At 47.7% G+C, this 21,860-nt stretch overlaps 1 protein-coding gene across 2 annotated transcripts in view; it reads right to left on the bottom strand.

Moving 5' to 3' along the window:
* Positions 1–21,860, bottom strand: part of FARP2 (FERM, ARH/RhoGEF and pleckstrin domain protein 2) — a 1,631,776-nt gene that overhangs the window by 352,371 nt on the left and 1,257,545 nt on the right. For both annotated transcript variants that reach the window (XR_015300958.1, XM_086944011.1), the window contains exon 18: positions 14,630–14,867. Coding sequence is in view for 1 of the 2 variants with exons in the window: in XM_086944011.1 (XP_086800137.1) it covers positions 14,630–14,867 (238 nt within the window). In the remaining variant the exon portion in view is untranslated. The remainder of the gene's footprint in view (positions 1–14,629; positions 14,868–21,860) is intronic.

Raw genomic sequence — 21,860 nt, forward strand, 5'->3', positions numbered from 1 at the left:
CCCCCTGCACCCCTTCTCTCCAGCACAAAACAGCAGGGCTGTGCGGGCCCGGGGGCCGGACCGGGCCTAGACCGAGTGGGGCGCAGTGGCAAGGGCTGCGGAGTCTGTTCACTGACTACCTGCTTGGAAACTCCATCTGGTGGTGGGGGCCGCGTGGACCGGATCGGCCCAGGTCGGGAGTTAAGTGGACGTGGGCAGCACAGTGCCCGCACACCATTCCTCTGCGAGGGGACCCCACTTTTTTCCCGCCACCTGTGTACTGATAGGCGCAGAGCCCTGGTAAATCCTGATGTGCCTAGAACATGTTGCACAGACTTGACAGTGAGTGGGGCAATACCTGCCGAATGGAGCTTGGCTTAGTAGGGGTAGCCCTGAACCCTTAAAAACATTGGCCTAGGCCTGGTGGCGGCGCCTTGACCGACTGCTAAGATACATTTGGAGTAAAGCACAGGAACCCCACCCCGATAGCGCCTGCTGGAGCTGCCATTCCTTGGATAGAGATGTCGAAGCTTCACAATGCAAAAAGGAAAGCAAGTTCAGATAATATAGCAGCTTGAGGGGTGTTGGGATACGGGATGGGGGGTGTTTGTAAGAGGAAGCGCTAGCTATATACTTGGGCGCCTGGAGAAAGTGGCTGTGGCCTATTGCCACCCACCATTGACCCATAGTGGTGCCTTGCTGCTGGTGTGAGAGCTGATGAGGTGCATCTGGGGAGGACTGTTGGTTCTACACCTGGGGTCACGTAGGTAACATATTGAATGGCATTTGAGACAGAGAACATACATATCTGTCTCCTATAGGCTTAATGAGCAGTCATACTGGGTCAGTGGTGGTGTGGGGCTGTCACTCTACCGCACTGGCCCTTTGAAATTTGAGGTGTGAGATTTAGGTACTACGTGATGTGGCAGGCACACGGCTACTGAGTGGTCTTCGTAGACTAACAGAAACTCACAGCCCAGAAACTAGTCATGGGACGTCCCCACTCCAACCCTCCATCACCCCATCAGGACTCCCCCAGGCATCGGGGAAATTCCCAGAATGTGACTCACAGTTCAAATCGGCACAGACAGATATGGCACTACACGACAAGATAGACAATGTGCAACCGCAATGGAGAAAATTGGCGCGGCTTTAGAAAACACGCAGATGTTGCTTGAAAGTCTAGGGGAGAGGATGTGATCTAGGGGCTAGGGCGGTCAACCTCAAATTTGGGGAACCGGGTTCGAGATTCGGCAATGAAGCTCAACATCCTGTGATTCTGGGCAAATCACTTAGGGGCATATGTAGGTAGGCGTTTGCGACTCGCAAATGCCGAAATTCGCCAAATTTCGGCTTTTGCGAATTGCAAACACCCCTTTGGTATGTAGGTGGCACTTAGCAAAATAAGGAATCGCAAAAATTGCGATTCCTTATTTTGCTTATAGCATTTAAGGAATCCCAATTTTGCGATTCCTTAAATGCTATGTAGGGGTGCCTTAAAAATTTTGATTTTGGCATAAGGAATCGCAAAATACCACCTACTTCAAGTAGATGGTATTTTGCGATTTCCTTTAAAAATGCATTTTTTAAAAAAATTCAAAGTGCCATGTGGCGCACAGACATCATGTCTGTGCGCCACATGCACTTACAGGCACATTCCAGGGGTGCAACAGGTGTCCTTTGGACACCCTGGCACCCTTGGAATTGCGATTCTCAAATTGCGATTTTCTCACAGATAATCGCAATTTGAGAATGTATCCCCATTCATTCCTTAATTGAGATTCGCAATTTGCTAATCGCAAATAAGGAATGTTAGAGATTCGCAAAAAAATAGCGAATTATTACCTACATTCCATTTTGCTATTCTCAAACAGCGATTCCTTAAAAATCGCTATTTGAGAATCGCAAAATGGAGATTACCTACATATGCCCCTTAATCTCCCCGTGCCTACTAAAAAAAAATGTGTCCTTGAGTAACACAACTTGTGCTAATGTAAAGCACTTTGATACCCGATACCTTCGGGCTAAGTTCACGCTATATAAAACTCCAGTGAAAAAACAAAAGTAAAATAAACAAAATATCTATTGATTTTAACCAGTTGTGGGCCGATCAGCGTAAACTTGCAAACAAGCAGCTGAACTACAATTGGAAGAACTACAGCCTGCCACACAGGAACATACTGCGACACTGCAAGAGTTTCTGGGATGCATATCTGAGCTAGAAGTGGAGGGCATGGAAGCCAGATCGCGTCGCAATAATAAACGTGTAATTGGACTGCCAGAGGGGACCGAAGGGCAAGATGCTGTGAAGTTTACCGAGAGCTGGCTACGCAAATAGATGCCCCAGACAGACTTGTCTGCGCAATTTGTGGTCGAGCGGACGCATCGGGTGCCAGGCCCAGACCATTTCTGTTTCGACTGCCTAACAAGACTAAGACCGCATCATACGCGAAGCGCGACCTAGGCAAGAGATCAATGTGAATAGTGGGTATTGACGATTTTCCCGGATTACACCTTAGCGGTCCAGAAACAACTACACTCTTTGCTGACAGTCAAACGGCGACTGCGTGGAATGAACACGCAATACTCGCTGCTCTTCCCTGCACAACTTCATGTGGTGAACAATGGCAATACTAATTTCTTCAAAGACCCGAAAGATGGGTAGAACTGGATGGAACAGGCGGGCCATGCAGCGGTAGTGACGTGGTCTGCTGAGGTGGAGAGAGCTCCTGGGGCCACGCAGCGACGCAATTGCGGCAGGCAGAGACGCATCAATTGGAATGGCCAACTGGAGGGGGTGCCTAATTTAGAGTAAAATATCTCAGAGCGAAGACATGCCGTACTTCCAGAGATTGACACACCAATACCACCAGAGGTGACGCCACAGACGGCTGATCATATTATCTGACCTCATAAGCCACACCTTTGGAAATATCCCTCAAGACATGGCTAACCGCAGACTCCCATTCTGCATTGCCCGTGGGCATGGGACTGAAGTGAGGGCCCCTTCCCCCTCCATACCATTTCCCCCTCTCCCCTGGAGCCAACACTAGCTGGGAACCACACATAGGGAGGGATTCAGCTGTTAACACATACTGATGTCACACCGAAGCGTGAGACCACAGGAAGCCTTACTGGCCAATGGCCTATCCAGTCAAATGGACACAGGGACATAGTGGACATCACCCCCATCCTTTGCCGAATATGCATATCAAGGCCACCATGAATGGGGGAGTACGCTTGTTACCACAAGGTGATACACCAGTTTGGACTGATCCCTGTTCCATATCTGCTCTATTATTGTTGGATGAGTTGTGTTTAACTAGTTGTAGTGTTAGCTATCTAGTTACTAAGCAATATTGTCCTAAATACTGTGATCCCCCCCCCATGATCACAACATACTTGAGCGGACATGCAGCTACTGGGCAGGGGGGTGGGACAGTGCAACTCACATGCTGCTACAGTGACAATGCCACACGCAAATATAATAACATGGGATGTGAGGGGCATGCATACACCTCCACAGCAATACTCAGTCTACTCCTACCTCAAGCGCAGGTCCACCCACATTGCTCTTTTACAGGAGACTCACCAGACTTGCGCTTGTGATGCAGTAGACAGGGACAGGTTTGCACAACTGGCTACTCCTCATATGCGTGAGGAGCATTAATCTAGGTGCGGGTGGGGACCCTGCTTGCAGTGGAAGAGGACCCAAACAGGAAATTGGCATTAATAAATGCCCATCTAAACGGTATACCACTGTTATTGGGAATGATATACGCCCCTAATATTGACCAGGCACTGTTTCACTGCTCTCTCCCGACTGTCTTGGCAGGGTGGAGAGGTCATCCATGGCTGATAGGGAGAAAGTACAATGCCATTATTGACATGACATTAGATCAACCTTTCCCTCCGCTAACTGGCACACACTCCCTGAATAACGCTTGGGCACTGAGAGATTGGATGCATCACTGGTCACTGGCAGACTTATGGCGGACGCAGTATCCTAACACAAGAACATACTCTTATAACTTAGCCCCCCACAGGCTACATGTGCGCATTGAATAGTGGGGTCCCCGGAATTTCACCCCATGATACAGCATGCAAAGTACTCTGGTCGCACACACTATGACCACAACCTCCTTCTGCCACTTCTTAAATGGGAGGGACCTCGTCCAGTGATACCCCCATGGCGTCTCCAACCGTTAGCCCTGGAGGACACACCATTTTGGGAAGCAGTGGGTGCAGCTAGGGCTGAATACTCTGAACTCAATGAGGGGTCGGCAGGAAATACACTCACGGAATGGGAGGAGTTTAGGCTGACCATGAGGGGTATATATCTGGGTATCAACTGAAACATTCACAGGCACCTGGAGGTAGAGGTGGGGAGGGCAGAGAGAGATTATATGGATTTGGAGGTAAATTGGAAAGCCAATCCATATAGTATAGCATCTCTTGAAGCGAAACGTGGAGAACTTGCAGAATTATTGAAGTGCCTTAGATGCGTAAATTATGCAGCGCACTCAGCCAGAGTACAGGTGCACTTGGATCGTGCGGGCCGTCTTCAAGAATGGGTCATACGTCAAGAGCAGATAACGCAACCTATATCCGCCCTCCCAGACATCGCTGGTCAGCTACTTTACACACAAGCTGCTATTATAAGTCCCTATGCACATCAAGAAACACCTTCAATGATACACAATTAACTGCCATTCTTTCCCAGATCAGGCTTCCGGTCCTGAACCAGGCACAAATTTTAGAGCTAGTGTAACCTATCACTTCCATGGAGATTGGGGTTGCAATACGGGCATTAGCCACAGGCTAAAACCCTGGGCAAAGACGGCCTTCCCTGCGATTATTACAAAGCTTAGGCTCATGCAATAACGCCAGGTCTGCAATAGCTATACAACGCCTTGCTTGACACAGGTTGTCTTCCCCCCTCAATGCGAGAGGTGCTACTCGTCTCCCTGCCTAAGCCAGACAAATGCCCAACGGACCTCGGCTCATATCGTCTGTTAGCCTTGCTCAACACTGACTACAAAATATTGACTAGGGTGCTCGCTGATCGTCTGGCCCCACTGGTGCCGGGACTGGTGGGACCTGATCAGAATGGCTTGGTCCCAGCCCGTAATACGTCAGTGAATCTCCGGCGCTTCTTTAGAGTAGACACCAACTCTCCCAGGCTTTGGCTGCCTGGTTTTAGACCTGGAAAAGGCGTTTGATTCACTGGAGTGAGACTACCTCTGCAGTACTTAACTAATTTGGAATTACAGGCGGATTCCTTTGCCTAGTTGAGCTATTGTACATGCAACCAACAGCTAGAGTTAAGAAAGGCTACTACAGATCTGAACGCATACCAATCGGCGTGGAACCTGGCAGGAATGCCCCCAAGCCCCATTGTTATTTGCTCTGGCAGTAGAGCCACTAGCGGTAATACTCAGAATGCAGGGCATGGAGTTGGGTATTCCCCTCGGTAACAGCACGCACGACGTGTATCTTATGCGGACGATATCATGGTCTACCTCAAAGGCATACACTCCCTTCCACCTAAACTAACTCATACACTGTCGACTTTTGCTGCATTATCCAGGTTGAGGGTCAACTGGAACGAATCCTACCTGTACCTTTTAGCAAGGAGCACACAGACCATGTACTCCAGTACAATGACGGGTGTATTCCCTGGCAGCCTGATACGTTTCGATACATAGGAATCCGTATTTATCATCAACAGGAAGACCTGCTAGAGGGCAATTTAGGGAGGGTAATTACAGCACTGTGTTCGCAAATGTCCTTCTGGCGCACGATCCCACTGTCAGTTGCGGGCCGAACTGCACTATTGAAGATGGTGGTGCTCCTAATTGCTGTATTACTTTACTAATCTTCCCATGCGCGTGCCACCAGCCCATTTCAGGAGATTCGAAACAGTGATGAGGGGGTTCATCTGGAATGAATCCCGCTGTTGAGTAGTTCTTGCAAAACTTTACCTACCAACCGATAAAGGCGGTCTTGCAATTTCCAATATGGATCAATATTTTCTGGCATTGCAACTTCAATGGGTGGCGAAGTGGACGGCGGGGCTACAAATGTCTAATGCTGCCATGGAGGGCTCACCTAGGTCCATCAATGACATACTCCGCACATTCCCCCAATGCGTCAGGTGCAAACAGCCTGAGCAGCTACTGCTTAAGGTTGAGTACAAAGCTAATCAGAGAAGTTTGTATATAACACACGCAACAATTCCGTACGCTCCGGCTTTGTGACTGCCCGGTATACCTCGCAGAGGCAGTTAAGCGGCGGCTGCAGAACTGGCTAACCTCCGGAGTGCAAACACTGGGAGATCTTTACTAAGAACTGGTGCTTCTGCCATACGAGGAGCTTTCAGATGTGAATGGCCTTCTACCTGGCCATTTTTTACAATATCACTCTCTTCTATCGGCACTCAGAGATAAATGGGGAGACATGAGTGCAGAACGACCTACACACCGTACCACACAGTACTTGCATGTTATGGGTAGTGGTTGACACCTTACCAGATGGTTTGCAGAATCATTTCGAATCCACACTGTGCGATCAATGACACCTGTTAGACAGAAGTGCGAGGCAGACAGGGGGCACCCTTTCACAGACAAGTAGTGGACAGAGGCGCTGCTTAGCCCCATACACATACCACGTAAAGAGTAGTTTCTGTCCTGTAACTCCAGTTCTGTAGTAGGGGTATCTCTGTTACAGTCATAATCTAGTGACTAGTCCCGCCCATGTGCGAAGACCCCGGAGCAATCAAAAATAATCTCATAAATTGACAAAAAAATGCATACCTGAAAAGACACTTAAGAGAGAATTTAAGGACAGATAATGCAGCCTATATCCACAGGCTACACTTTCCAGTACTTCAACTAGAAATTCCACCAAAACTCCACACAAACAGCACAGCCTGTCCAGTTTCCTCCATAGATAAACTTGCCTCTACCAGCAAAAGCCTTTGGAATGATAGAGAGGAAGGTATGGACAGACAAGCCCCATTGGCTGCCATTATGTGGCTCAAACAGGATACTGTGCCTTTAAGAGAACATTCCAGAACTTCTGCCAGTATCCCAGAATGCACAGCAGGTCCCTTTTACTTTCAGTTCTTTTTGAAGGCGTAACACGCCAGACCTGTAGCATTCCTTACATGAATATCTTTCTCCACCGGAGAGGAGGGCGGGCGCTTATGACTATATATAACAGAGGTACCCCTACTACAGAACTGGAGTTACAAGACAGAAACTACTCCTTCTGTAGTAGGGATCCTTGTGTATAGTCATAATCTAGTGAATAGAATGGCAAGCCCATTCCCACACCAAGCTGCTGTGGAGACTAAGAGAACAAACCACTACTGTGCGAACAAATTTCGCAGCGAAGCCTGCCCAACCTGAGCATCTGATCTGGCATCAGTGTCCAGACAGTAATGCTTAGCAAAGGTATGAACAGACTTCCATGCGGCCGCCTTGCAGATTTCTGCAATGGGAACATCACGCAGCAAAGCTGTCGTGGCAGCTTTGCCCCTGGTGGAATGAGCCTTAGGCTTACCTCCTAAGGTCTTATTAGCTTTTTGGTAACACAACTGTATACAGGACACAATCCACCTAGAGATGGACTGTTTAGAGGTAGCAAGACCTGTCCTGACTGATCCATAATTGATAAACAATTGGTCTGACCTACGAATATCTTTGGTTTTATCCAGATAAAATTTCAACACCCTCCTAACTAGAGATCGTTCCGCCGGAGAGGAAGGATTCTGAAAAAACGTAGGTAAAGTTATGGTCTGGTTAACATGGAAATCAGAAATAACCTTGGGAAGAAATTTAGGGTGAGTATGCATAACAACCTTAGCAGCATGAAATACAGTATAAGGTTCTTGGCAACGCAACGCCTGAATCTCACTCACCCTGCGGGCCGATGTAATAGCCACGAGGAACGCCGCCTTCCAGGACAGGTGCTGCAACGAAGCCTTATGAATAGGTTCAAAAGGCTCCTTCATCAATCTGGACAGCACCACATTCAATTCCCATGAAGGCGAAGGAAGCCGGATAGGAGGGAACACTTTCTTCAAGCCTTCCAAAAAATCCTTGATCACAGGGATCTGGAAGAAGGAGGTCTGTGAAGGGCACTTCCTGTAGGCAGTAAGCGCAGCTAGATGCACCTTAATAGAATGGACATTAAGGCCAGACTGCGCCAGATGTAGAAGATACAGAAGGATGACATCTTCCTGACATTTCGTCGGATCATAGTTCTTGGACTTGCACCAGATGCAGAATCTCTTCCACTTGTAAGCATAAGAAGCCCTAGTGGAAGGTCGTTTCGCCTCCTTCAGTATGTCCATACAATCTTCTGGTAGATTCAAATGGCCATATTGCACTATCTCAGGAGCCATGCCGCCAAACTTAAAGACGAGAGGTTGGGGTGCACCATCTGCCCCCGAACTTCGTGAGAAGGTCGGGCCTGCACGGCAGCCGAATGTGAGGAAGGAGAGACCGGTGAAGCAGGTCCGTGAACCACCACTGTCTGGGCCATTCCGGTGCGATCAGGATAATCCGCGCCCTGGACTGGGATAGCTTGATGAGCACCGCCGGAATCAGGTGAATGGGCGGAAAAGCGTACAGAAAGCTGTTCGACCAATCGATCCATAGCGCATTCCCCAGCGTCCCCTTCTGGTAGTACCTGGAGGCGAAGTCTCGGCATTTGCTGTTTTCGGCGGTGGCGAACAGATCTACATCTGGAGTACCCCACCTTGCAAAGACTTCTCTCCTAGTACTTCGTCGTTTATGACCCATTCGTGGTTTTCCTGAATCAGTCTGCTCAGTGCGTCCGCCTGAACATTCTGCACACCTGGCAGATGGGTAGCCGTTATCGTCAGTCCTCTGGCTAGAAGCCAGCGCCAGATCGTCTGCGCCTCCTGCGAGAGAGTGCGCGATCTCAAACCCCCCTGCTTGTTGAGGTAATACATCGTGGTCATATTGTCCGTCTGTACAAGCAGAGAGTTGGTCTGAAAGGACGGAGGAAAGGCCTTCAGTGCCAAGTGAACAGCTCTGAGTTCCAGGAAATTGATGTGATAAGTGGACTTCGTCGGGGACCACGTTCCTTGTATCTGTAGGTCTCCGGAGTACGCACCCCAGCCGTGGAGGGACGCATCCGTCACGATAGTCTGAGTGGGAATGTCCTTGTGGAAGGGAACCTCTGGGGAGATTCTCCACTGAACACCACCACTTCAGAGACTGAAGAGCATGCAGAGACAGTCGTATCTTGTCGTCCCAAGATCCTTTCCTCTGATCCCACTGGCCCTCCAAGCACTCCTGTAGAGGTCTCATGTGCAGCCGTGCGTGAGGTGTGAGGAAGATACAAGAGGCCATCGACCCCAATAGAGAAGACACCGTCCTCACTGTTGTAGATGGAGCGGTCATAAGAGCCTGAGCCTTCCAAAGGATCGATAGTCGTTGCTCCTCCGAAGGAGACACGCTTGCTGACAGCGTATTGATGGAGGCTCCCAAGTACTGCATGCACTGGACCGGAGTCGGGACAGACTTGGACATGTTGACGTGCAACCCCAGCTTGTTCAAGAGAACGCACGTCTTCCGGAAATGCACTTGAGCTTCCGAAAAAGAGGATGCCTTGATCAACCAGTCGTCCAGGTACGGGTAGACCAACACCTTGTTCTTCCTCAGGTGTGCTGCTACCACTGCCATGCACTTCGAGAATGTCCTGGGCGCTGACTTCAGCCCAAATGGCAGCACTGTTTACTGATAATGATTGCCGCCGACTTGGAATCGCAGGAACTTCCTGTGCTTGTGTGCAATGGGCACATGGAAGTACGCATCCTGTAGGTCTATGGCACACAGCCAATCCCCTTGCTGCAGCTGAGGATAAATCTGATGCAACGACAGCAAGCAAAACTTCTCTCTGCGAATCCACTTGTTTGCTTGTCGCAAATCCAGAATGGGCCTGAACTCGTTCTTGTCCTTCTTGCGAACCAGAAAGAACCGTGAGTGCAGACCTCTTCCTCTTTGGGACAGAGGTACATCTTCTATCGCCCTTTTCCTTAACAGGGTATCGGCCTCCGCCTGGAGCTCGAGCAGCTGAAACTGCGAGCCGACCGGTAGAATCGCTGGAGGCGGGCTCGTGAACCGAAGACTGTATCCATTGCAAACAATATTCAGCACCCACTTGTCCTGAGTAATTTTTCTCCACTCTGCCAGAAAAAATTGAACGCTTCCCCCCACCGGAGTGGGTAACGGATGTGGGGGAAGTAGACGCTCAGGGCCTAGACTCGGCCGGATCTTTGTTCGCTGCCGCCGACTGTTGGCTGCCTCTGCCTTTCTGGCGCTTCTGGAAGGGCCTCCGGAACTGCTGCTGCTGTTGTTGCTGCTGTCCCGAAGCCTGGCCATGCCCTCTGCCCTGTCCACCGAATCGTCTCTGGAACAGGCGGTAAGATTTCTTGGGCTTTTCCAGACCCACAGCCGTGAGCGTTTCTGCCTCCACCTTCATGCGGGCCATTTCATCATCCGCATGTTTGCCAAACAGGGTTTCGCCAGAGAATGGTAAATTGGCATCCCTTTGTTTTGCTTCAGGCTTCAGCGACGTGAGGCGGAGCCAGGCGTGTCGTCAGTGGTTAACACCATGGCAGTAACCATGCGCCGCCAGGAGGGAAGAATCGGCTGCAGGACTGATGACCTGATTCGCCACCAACATCCCCTCATTCAACACCTCTTGGAAATCTTCTCTCTTGTCACGAGGCAGGTGTTCCACAAACTGCTGGAGGGATTCCCAGAGGGCTCGGTCATACCGCCCTAATAAGGCAGTGGCACTCGCCGCCTTCATGGAAGTTGCCGATGTCCCACAGACCTTCTGCCCCGCCAAGTCCAGCCATCTAGATTCTTTATCTGGCGGGACTGTGAACGACGGAGTGGTGGCATGCTTCTTCCGAGCCGCCATCAATATCACCGAGTCTGGTGGACGATCCACCCTCAGGAAAGCTGGATCAGAGTCGGTAGCCCAGTACTTTTTCTGGAGTCTCGAGGGGGCGGCCTTAGCAACCGCCGGGGTGAGGAACAGTTCCATTGCAGGCTCCTCCAAGCCCGGCACCAGCGGCAGTAACGGCCGGGACAGATTCTTCTGGTGCAGCGTCTCGAAGATCAACAATGTTTTTGGCGTGGGCACTGTCAACGTGATGCCCAACTTCGCTGCACCCCTCAACAGGACATCATGAAAAGACACAAGATCGTCAACCGGTGACACCCTTGTCCCCGGAGACTCCGACAACGTCGGTGAATAGTCTCTGGTCTCTGAAGACCCCGTATGCGAACGAGACCTGCGCCTCCTGTGTGTGTCTTCTCGGCCGCGTCGATGACCTGTTCTGACTCCCCGACCGCTCCCTCCTCCTGGAACGAGATCGTGACCTCCCAATTTTCGGACGCTCCACCGGCTTCCGCGGAGTAGTCTTCCGTGGCCTATCCAGTGGCTTCAGCCAAGGCGTCCCCTTAGGCGGTGTAGGGTAGCGAGGCAGCGACACCGACCTCGGTGGAATAACAGGAGGTACGTCCGGCCGAGCAACGGCATGAGGGGGGAGGAGGTGGTGGGAGTCGTGGTAGCGATGGCGGAAGTGGCGGAAGAGGAGGATTGCTGGGAGGAGCCTCCTTAGGTAGAGGAGGGGGACGGGGGGGCATCTTAGGCCGAGGAGGTGTATAAACCTCCGAGTACACCGAGCCCAGTGACTTCTTCGGGGGAGGGGACTGGGAACCAGCCCCTCCAGTCGGTGATCGCCGTCTCCGGCGTCCTCCCCCAGATCCAGCGTGACTTCTGGCGCCAGAACTCCTTCTGCACCGCTTAGGAGAGTTGGAAAGCCTCCGAGATGCTGATCTCTTTCTTCTCGACGTCGAGCGCTTCTCCGACGCCGAACGCCGCCTCCGCGACGCTGAGCGTCTCCTCTCCGGCGTCGAACGCCGCCTCCGCGATGTCGAACGCTTCTTCCCCGATGCCGAACGCCGCCTCCGCGACGTCGAACGTCGTCTCCTCGACGTCGAGCGTCGATTCCTTCTCGGCGTCGACCGTTTCCTCGAGGTCCTTGACGTCGAGGATCCCCTCGACGCTGACCGCCTCCTCGACGGCGACCGGCGGTGTCTCCTCGACGGCGAGCGCCGACGCCTGCCGCTCTCTCTCCGACGTCGACGGCTCGACGCTGAAGTCGACGTATACTATGAAGAATCCATCGACAGTGATCTCGTCAATGCCATCGACGCTGACGGAGACCGGGAGCGTTTGCTGGTCTTCCTGCCTCTGGGGCGCCCCCCAGAGGCCTCAGCAGGGGCAGAGGGAGCCTTCCCAGCCTTCCCAGCCTGCCCAGACCCACCTGCAGCCTGCAGTCATCTCTCCTCCAGGCCTTGCAGCCTGCTCTTCAGCCTTTCCCTCAGGGTCCTCGATGTAAAGGTCTGGCAGATGTCACATTCCTCAGGGGCATGTGTAGCAGGGAGACAGAGGATGCAGACGTCGTGTGGATCTGACTTGGACTTCTTCCTTGCACATTCTGGACACTTGTCGAAGAGAGCAGGCATTTTAGAGCCCTAAAAAGCCTGAACAAATACACAGAAGTGAAGAAAAACACCAAGCACACAAACTGAAACACTTTTAAACACCAAAAGTGCACAAACATCCAATAAACCCTTGAAAAGGGAGAGCTCAATGCTCCAGGGACCTGCTAGCAGGAGCCGAAAAAAAGAACTGAAAGTAAAAGGGACCTGCTGTGCATTCTGGGATACTGGGAGAAGTTCTGGAAAGTTCTCTCAAAGGCACAGTATCCTGTTTGAGCCACATAATGGCAGCCTATGGGGCTTGTCTGTCCATACCTTCCTCTCTATCATTCCAGAGGCTTTTGCTGGTAGAGGCAAGTTTCTCTATGGAGGAAACTGGACAGGCTGTGCTGTTTGTGTGGAGGTTTGGTGGAATTTCTAGTTGAAGTACTGGACAGTGTAGCCTGTGGATATAGGCTGCATTATCTGTCTTTAAATTCTCTCTTAAGTGTCTTTGCAGGTCTGCATTTTTTGACAACTTAAGTGATTATTTTTGATTGCTCCGGGGTCCACGCACATGGGCGGGACTATTCACTAGATTATGACTATACACAGAGATCATCTACTACAGAACTCACATTTCAGAGTTATCCAACATTATATACTCCAGAGGGCCTACCTTACTCCATAAAAAATCAACAAGATTTATAGGAGAATAGACACAGAGTGCCCCAGATGTCAGCACCCAGGAGCTGACTTACTACCCATGTTGTGGGTCTGTCCATCCTTACACACTTACTGGCATCAAGTTTGCGGGCCTTAGCGAAGACTATGGGCCGCCATTTGGAATACACTTGGGGAGGAGTGTATATTACACCTCTACCCTCGAGGCAAGAAGCTAAAGGTCACTTATTGCTTCCTTGACTTACGCATGCTGGCTGCCAAATGACTGATTGCCAAAAACTGGAAGAAACCGGATCCCGCTGTAGTATCAGCGTGGAGTCAATCGCTGCTGGTGTGGACCAGGGCGGAAGGCAAAGCGATTCAAGTAAAAGACATCCGTGGCATTCATAAAGAACCTATCGCAACGAACTGGGAAGCCATACTACAAGACTTTCAAGAGCTACGGACAGAAAGCATGGAGACTCCTGCCCCAACTGGTGACTCTGCCAGCCATGATGAGGGGTCAAAACGGGCGTTCCCCCTGCTGCGCAGCCCCCCGATCCCCACTCGTTGTTCCCGAGGCATCGCGGTAGTGGATGACAGACTGTAATAAGGCAGGACCTGTAGATGCTTCCCACAGCATCATGCACACAGTACGTACGAACCCAACAAGAGCATTGCATCGGCTAACTGCAACTTACTCAACATAGCTACGATCTATCCCATCCCCCTAAGATCCAAAACTGCTGGGAAATGCTTGTCAACGGCTAGCTATACAAATTACTCCGTACACAATGCCTGCTTAGCTGATACAGTGCAACGAAATCCAAGGGGGCAATAGCATGACATAGATATCTCCTAATATGTACTGAAGGGAAGTCGCCGTAAATTGCTCAGAAGTTATCGCTATTTCTGTTCAAACTGGTTATGATAAACATCTGTTTGAGAGATTTTAATAAGGGTAAACAACCAAGCTGTTATTAACTAATCAAAAAACATGCTGGAATGACACCAAACATGGACCGATGCAGCAAAGTTAAACCATGTATGTAACAAATCTTTAGAGTGATCTAATGCTGCTAACCTGCAAAGCTGTGGGAAAATTGTAATACATACCTGTATGTAAGTGATTTTTTCTTTTTAATTCAATAAACAGATGTTTTAAAAAAATAAACATAAATAAGGCACAACCATGGGGGGTACTGTAGGGGTGGGAGTAGCCCCAGCAGTTAAGGGGTTAATAATATTAACATGTGAGTGGGGGTTGTAGCATTGGAGTTGACCATCTTCTCTTCAGATAAAACATAAACTTTTCATGAATGTGCCTACCTCAAGTATAGTTCCAAGGTTAAGGCTTTCAAAGATGGGCAAAAAGAAGGCTTTAAAATAATGCTACAATAAATTGGGTAACATTAGCAACTTCTTTCACCCAAATACATTTCAGTGCTCACCCATGCAGTCTGCATAGTCCCGGTGCTCTTTTTGGTAATGCCTGCACAGTCTTCCCAGGATCAGCTTATAGTGCATAAGCCTTTGGATCGGCTTCAATAGAAATGTGTTGAGTGGCAGATAGCAAACCTTCTGTAGTTCAAACTCCTTGTAGACAGACTCCAGTTTTTTCAGTCGCTTAGTGGCCTTCTCCAGCTCCGTCAATACGCCATCGTGCTTCTGCAGGTAACCAGTGAAGTCCTGGGATCAGAGAAGAGGTAATCAATTTTTTTTTAAATAAGTACATAATTTGACCAGACAGGGTCTTAGCATGAACAAATGTGTTGTTGAACAACTAAATGGAGCTGGGAACAACTTTCAACAACTTGATGTGCAATTTTACTTCAACAGCACAATGCCCAACTGGTCTACTTCATTATGATGAAATTCGGAAATGGAGTCATGGTTCCAACCCACACTTAACAATGGCAATAAATAGCATGTTACACTCTGGACATCTATATCTATCAATATAAATATAAATGATACTTTGAAACGAATGCTAATGTCATACAAGCGGGATAATTTGATCTCTATATCTCTTGATTTGATCTGTAGTTCTAGTTAGGGCCTAGTTTCCATAGGATATCCACAACATTCTATTTGGAATAACTTTGGCGCCGGTGAACGAATCTTCGCGAATTTCACCAAGAAAATGGCCCGCTCGGTTCCGTTCCTTCCCTGAAGTTTGGCGGTGATTCGTCAAGTGAGGGCTGAGAAAAAAGGGGGGTCCCAAAACATGTTTTCCCTATGCAGTTTTCCATAGGGACCTTTAGCCAGGGCTACAGCCCGAACGGCTGAACGGAATTACACCAAATTTGGCAGAGAGGTAGAGTTCGGTTCACAGATTGTGCTTTTTGTTAAATGGTGTAAATCCGTTCAGTAGTTTCTGAGAAAATTACAAGTAAAATCATAGCGATATATAGAGACGGAGTATGGCAAGCGTACGGTAATCCGTACAATTACGAGCACGAGCTGCATGCTGATTGGTTGTCAACTGTCTGTCAACACTCCAAACCAGGAAGTGTTGGCAGCCATCTTGTTCGTCGCTAGAACAGAGTCACAAGAAAATAGTAAAACAAAGTTGAGAAATAAGGAAAGGGGGCAGGGTAGAAACATCCTGACCCTCTCGGCTAGCTCAGGGGGTCGTTCATGAATTTTTAGGCTATATATATATATATTTTTTTTAAAATAGAAAAATCGCGGAGTACGCGTACGGAAATCCATACAATTACGAGCACGATCTGCATGCTGATTGGCTGTCAACTGTCTGTCAACACTGGAAACCAGGAAGTGTTGGCAGCCTTCTTGTTGGTCGCAAGAACCAAGTCACAAGAAAATAGTAAAACAACGTTGAGAAATAAGGAAAGGGGGCAGGGTAGAAACATTCTGAACCTCTAGGGTTGCTCAGGGGTCGTTCATGGATTTTTAGGTTATATATTCTAATTTTTTTTAAAAATAGAAAAATCGCGGCATACACGTACGGAAATCCGTACAATTACGAGCACGAGCTGCATGCTGATTGGCTGTCAACGCTCCAAACTAGGAATTGTTGGCAGCCATCTTTTAATGAAGTATGCGGGGGGCTCATGGCCCACGTACATGCCCCGGGGACCGCCACCTTCCTGGGGCAGTAACATTTTAAAAAGGGGGTGGCCGTGACGGCACGGACCTTCCAGCCCTGGGGATTACCACTTTTCTGGGCTTTTTAATGTTGGGAGGGGGTGGCGCGGTCTCCGTCCTGGAGCTCTTGATGTCTCTGGGGACCACCATCTCTTAGGGCCAACTCCTGCAGTGTCCCGGGGTGTCTAACCCGGGGACACTGCCGTTTGGTATGGTAGGGCGGGAGCGTCGCGGCTCCCACTTAAGCACAGGAAACCGGTTTCCTATTTGAAAGAGAGAGCACGTAACTCTGCAATAAAATACGCATGTCGGAAGACAATTCATTGGACAACCTGTGCTGGAAAGAAATCGACACCCAGCAGAAACAGCACGATCCAAACAGTTGGGGAGGCTATCTGTCTCAATCCCTGACCTGTATAGGAATTGAAGAAACTTGGGACACGAGGCCAGATAGACACACTTTTGACAAAATTGCAAACAACGCGGTCAAATGGGAATCCTACCTGGAAGCCAAAATAAATACCGCAAAAAGACGACACGGGTGGACCGTGATAAATTCATATTCCGGGATAAAACCACAGACCTACCTAGAAAGCCACTTTAATAGTTCCCTAAAACAAAGATACATAAAACATCGACTAGGACTACAGTTCTCAAAGGATTTGTTATCATCCTGGAAAAATTGTCACACTGACCCCCATTGTCGTTTATGTGGATACCAAAATGAAACATTAACGCACTTACTATGTGTGTGCCCGGCGCTTAAGGACTTGAGGAGACGGCTTTTAAAGAACATTTTTAACAAATTGAACATTCGGACTGTAGGCAAGCCGTAATTCGATGGCTAGATGGATCATGTCCTATGTTGGCCAGCAGGGGGGTCAAATATATGATGAAAGCCCAATCTCTCTTGCAGCAAGCTGAACTTGGAATCACACCACCAAACTGAAATATATGACATTTACTTTGTCATTTGACAAACAGTTCTATTTGCCAATATTTTAACATGTGTTTTATGTCCTATGATGATCTAAATGCATTTTGTAATAATTTTTAATAATTTTATACAATAAAAATTGACTTGACTTGAGAGAGCAAGTTAAGCTGCTGTGTCTTTCAAGTAGGAAAGCAGATTGCTTTTCGTTAGAGAGAGCAGCATATAAACTGCTCTCTTTGACAAAGCAATGCCGGCTCTCAAAGGACGCGGGGAGCCGGCTGGGACCGTGGGGGTATTGGTGTTTCCTTCACGGTCCCTAATGATATTTTATGAGTCCCGGGGAATGGGTTCCTTTGCAGCTCCTTAAACATTCGTACATTTAATTTCTGCAAAATCCTTTTTTGTGTTGGGGAATAGAGTATTCCTCTAGTGACTTTTTCATCCATGTATGTTATTTACTTTTTCTTTATTTGAATTCCGTTTTATTTAAAGTATGTTTCTACCTCTCTCAAGAATGAATTCCACAGCGTAGCGTGCGTTGCAGTGTTTTTAGCTTTTTTGTTCTTTTGCTTACTTACCAGTTTGTGTTCAAGATTCAGTGTCCTATTTGTGTAGCTTTCCTTTGTGTATCTTTTGTGCAGCCTTATTTTGTGTATTTTTTTGAATTTGAGTTTTTTTATTCAGTGCTTCATTCAGTGTTCTGAATATAGCAGTACAACTGTAGACATGTACTTTACTCCTTTTCTTTGCCTCCCTCCACCCTAATTGACAACGTAATGGGGTGAGTCAAAGCATGGCACTGGTGTTGTCACTGTTTTAAGTTTGCAACACAGTAGGTAGGATAAATAAATAAAGCACTTGACAAAATGCAGTGACACTATTTATTGTATTTCATTTTAAAATGTTTTGAAAATAAAATGCACTCATGTACAACATATTGTTGCTTTATTTGCAAGATAAATATCTAATATAATTCATATGAATCACCACATATGCTGATATTACAGTAAAGACAAAATGAAGGGTTTATGTTTTTGTACAAGGACCTACAACATAAGAAATATAGTATGGAAAATCAACAAAACTATTTGGAAGACAGTTACACTCATGTACAAAATATTGTTGCTTTATTTGTAAGATACATATTTAATATAATTCATATGAATCACCACATATGGTGTTATTACAGCAAAGATCAAATGAAATGTTTATGTTTTTGAACAAGGACCTACAACATAAGAAATTCAGTATGGAAAATTAACAAAACAATTTGGAAGACAGTTTCGAAATTAGTAACAGTGTCATAGAAGAGGTGAACATACTTTTTACAAGTAGCGAGAATGAGGAGGAAGATATAAATGCTGCAGATATTAGCTGTGATTTCCTAGACCAAACCTTAGATGTTGATTTTCTGGAAGCATTAGATGACATCGAGTATGATCATATGACTTTTGAAATTGATAATCAGGAATATGAAATACATGATGAAATTATTTTAGAAGCTCTATTAAGTTATGAGATGTTATAAGAATACATTTATTAAAATGGTTTGAGACATTCTTCTTGCAGAATTGTAATCATTCAGCTAGTACTGAAGTACTCATGTTGCAAAGTGGGCCTTAGGTCATGGACTGCTTCAAACCCCTATAGACTATGTATGCACTTTTTCATACACCGGCAAATTTGTCTTTTATACCTTTAATTGCCCAGTCTGTTTCCTTACACTTCCAGGAAAAACTAATACACTTCTAGAAAGGCAGCAAGTGTGCAAATTTCTTACTGCCTTCGGCTGGGGTAGTTGTTACAACAAAAAGGCTCAATAAAGGGCCTGCCCTTTGAATACAAATATGAAATAGAATAGTTGATAACCATAGCCAAGAAAGGCAGCAAGTAGGTGTGTGTACGTGTAGATGGTGTGTTGATTGAGTGGAAGATGAATATTGTAAAAAATAAGAAAGGCTGCAAGTGTGCAAATTACCCACTGCCATTCACGGGTAGTAGTTACCAAGAAGGCTCAATAAAAAGCCTGTACTTTGAATTAGAATAACAAACAGAAGATTTGATAACCATAGACCTTACTGGCTCTTTTTTAATATTGGTAGACTTTTATTAAGCTTTTTATTATACATGAACGGCAGGAAGTGTCCGAATTACCCACTGCCATTTCCGAGTAATAGTTACCAAGAAGGCTCAATAAAGGGGCTGTACTTTGAATTTGTATTACAAGAAGAATAATTGATAACCCAAGCCAAGAAAGGCAGCAAGTGTGCAAATGTCTCGCTGCCTTCGGCCGGGGTAGTAGCTACGACAAAAAGGCTCAATAAAGGGCCTGCACTTTGAATAGGCATATGAAATTGAACAATAATTGATAACCCCTGTCAAAAAGGCAGTAAGTAGGTGTGTGTATGTGCTGATGATGTGTTGATGGAGTGGAAGATGAATAAGGTGAAAAATAACAAAGGCAGCAGACCCGCACAATACACACTGCCTTGTCAGGGAAGTGGATGTTTGGATTTCCAGTCCATTACATAGAGTGAGAGTTGCACCTCCGCAGTGAGAGTCTTGAGAAACTGCTCCCACATGTAAGTAAGCAAGGAAGTGCATAAAGTACACACTCCCGACACTGGGTGGTAGTGTTGAAAAATAACAATATTGGCCCCTTTCTGGGGTTATAAAAAAGGTGAAAAATAAGAAAGGCTGCAGATGCGCAAAGTACCCACTGTCTTGTCAGGGAAGTGGATGTTTGGATTTCAAGTCCATTACACAGACCGTGCATCGGATTCCGCAGTGGGAGCCTGACAAATGGGTACCACATCTAAGCAAGCAATGGAAGTGCACAAAGTACACACACTGTGCGGTAGAAAGGATGCAAGAAAGAACGCAAGTGTGCAAATTATCCACTGCCATTCACAAGTAATAGTTACCACAAAGGCTCAATAAAGGGCCTGTATTTTGAATTTGTAATAAAAGAAGAATTGATAACCCCAGCCAAGAAAGGCAGCAAGTGTGCAAATTTCCTACTGCCTTCTGCCGGGGTAGTAGCTATAACAACAAGCATTGGAAATGCAATAGGTCTTGCATTAGGAAAGTTTGAGCTATTGGTATTCTAAATGACACTTTTTATTTATGTGTTGGTTTTGAAAGTAGCAAAATTAATAGCTTTGTCAGTTACAATGTCAATAGTTTTACCTTTTGCAAATGTGACACCTATAGCATTTGTAATGCAATGTGTGTTGTATTTACGTGACTTGGATGTATTGATATTACAAATAACAATGGCTTTTAATTTTGTAAATAATTAATACTTAAATAAAAGTTATTGTAATTTATAATGGCAATAGCTTAAACGTTTGTAAATAACTTTTGTGAAGATTATGTTCAGTGTATTTTATTGTGACGAAAATCCAAGAACATTGCATTTGCACCTAAACACAAACAGAGCCACACACATATAGATGTGGTGGTGGTGGATCTGGGGGATATGGTGGTGGTGGATGTGGTAGTGGATGTGGTGGTGGTGGTGATGGTGGATGTGGGGGTGGATGTGGTGGTGGATGTGGTGGTGGATGTGGTGGTGGATGTGGTGGTGGATGTGGAGGTGATGGTGGATGTGGAGGTGATGGTGGATGTGGTGGTGGATGTGGTGGTGGATGTGGTGGTGGATGTGGTGGTGGTGGTGGTGGATGTGATGGTGGATGTGGTGGTGATGGTGGATGTGGTGGTGATGGTGGATGTGGTGGTGGATGCGGTGGATGTGGTGGTGGATGCGGTGGATGTGGTGGTTGCGATGGTGGTGGTAGTGGTGGATGGGGTGGTGGTTGTAGTGGATGGGGTGGTGGTTGTAGTGGATGTGGTGGTGGTTGTAGTGGATGTGGTGGTGGATGTAGTGGTGGTGGGTGTGGTGGTGGTGGTGGATGCGGTGGTGGTGGATGTGGAGGTGATGGTGGGTGGAGGTGATGGTGGATGTGGTGGTGGTGGATGTGATGGTGGATGTGGTGGTGGTGGATGTGATGGTGGATGTGGTGGTGATGGTGGATGTGGTGGTGGATGCGGTGGTGGTGGATGCGGAGGATGTGGTGATGGTGGATGCGGTGGTGGTGGTGGATGCAGTGGTGGTGGTGGATGCGGTGGTGGTGGTGGATGGGGTGGTGGTTGAGGTGGATGTGGTGGTGGATGTTGTGGTGGTGGGTGTGGTGGTGGTGGTGGTGGATGCAGTGGTGGTGGATGTGGATGTGGTGGTGGTGGATGCCATGGTGGATGTGGAGGTGATGGTGGATGTGGTGGTGGTTGTGGAGGTGATGGTGGATTTGGTGGCGGATGTGATGGTGGATGTGGTGGTGGTGGATGCAGTGGATGTGGTGGTGGATAAGGTGGTGGTGGATGCGGTGGAGGTGGTGGATGGGTTGTTGTTTGTGGTGGATGTGGTGGTGGATGTAGTGGTGGATGGGGTGGTGGTTGTGGTGGATGTGGTGGTGGTTGATGTGATGGTGGATGTGGTGATGATGGTGGATGTGATGGTGGATGTGATGGTGGATGCGGTGGTGGTGGATGCGGTGGATGTGGTGATGGTGGATGCGGTGGTGGTGGTGGATGCGGTGGTGGTGGATGTGGTGGATGTGGAGGTGATGGTGGAC

Source organism: Lissotriton vulgaris, chromosome 11, assembly GCF_964263255.1.
Source record: "Lissotriton vulgaris chromosome 11, aLisVul1.2, whole genome shotgun sequence".
NCBI classification, from domain to species: domain Eukaryota; kingdom Metazoa; phylum Chordata; class Amphibia; order Caudata; family Salamandridae; genus Lissotriton; species Lissotriton vulgaris.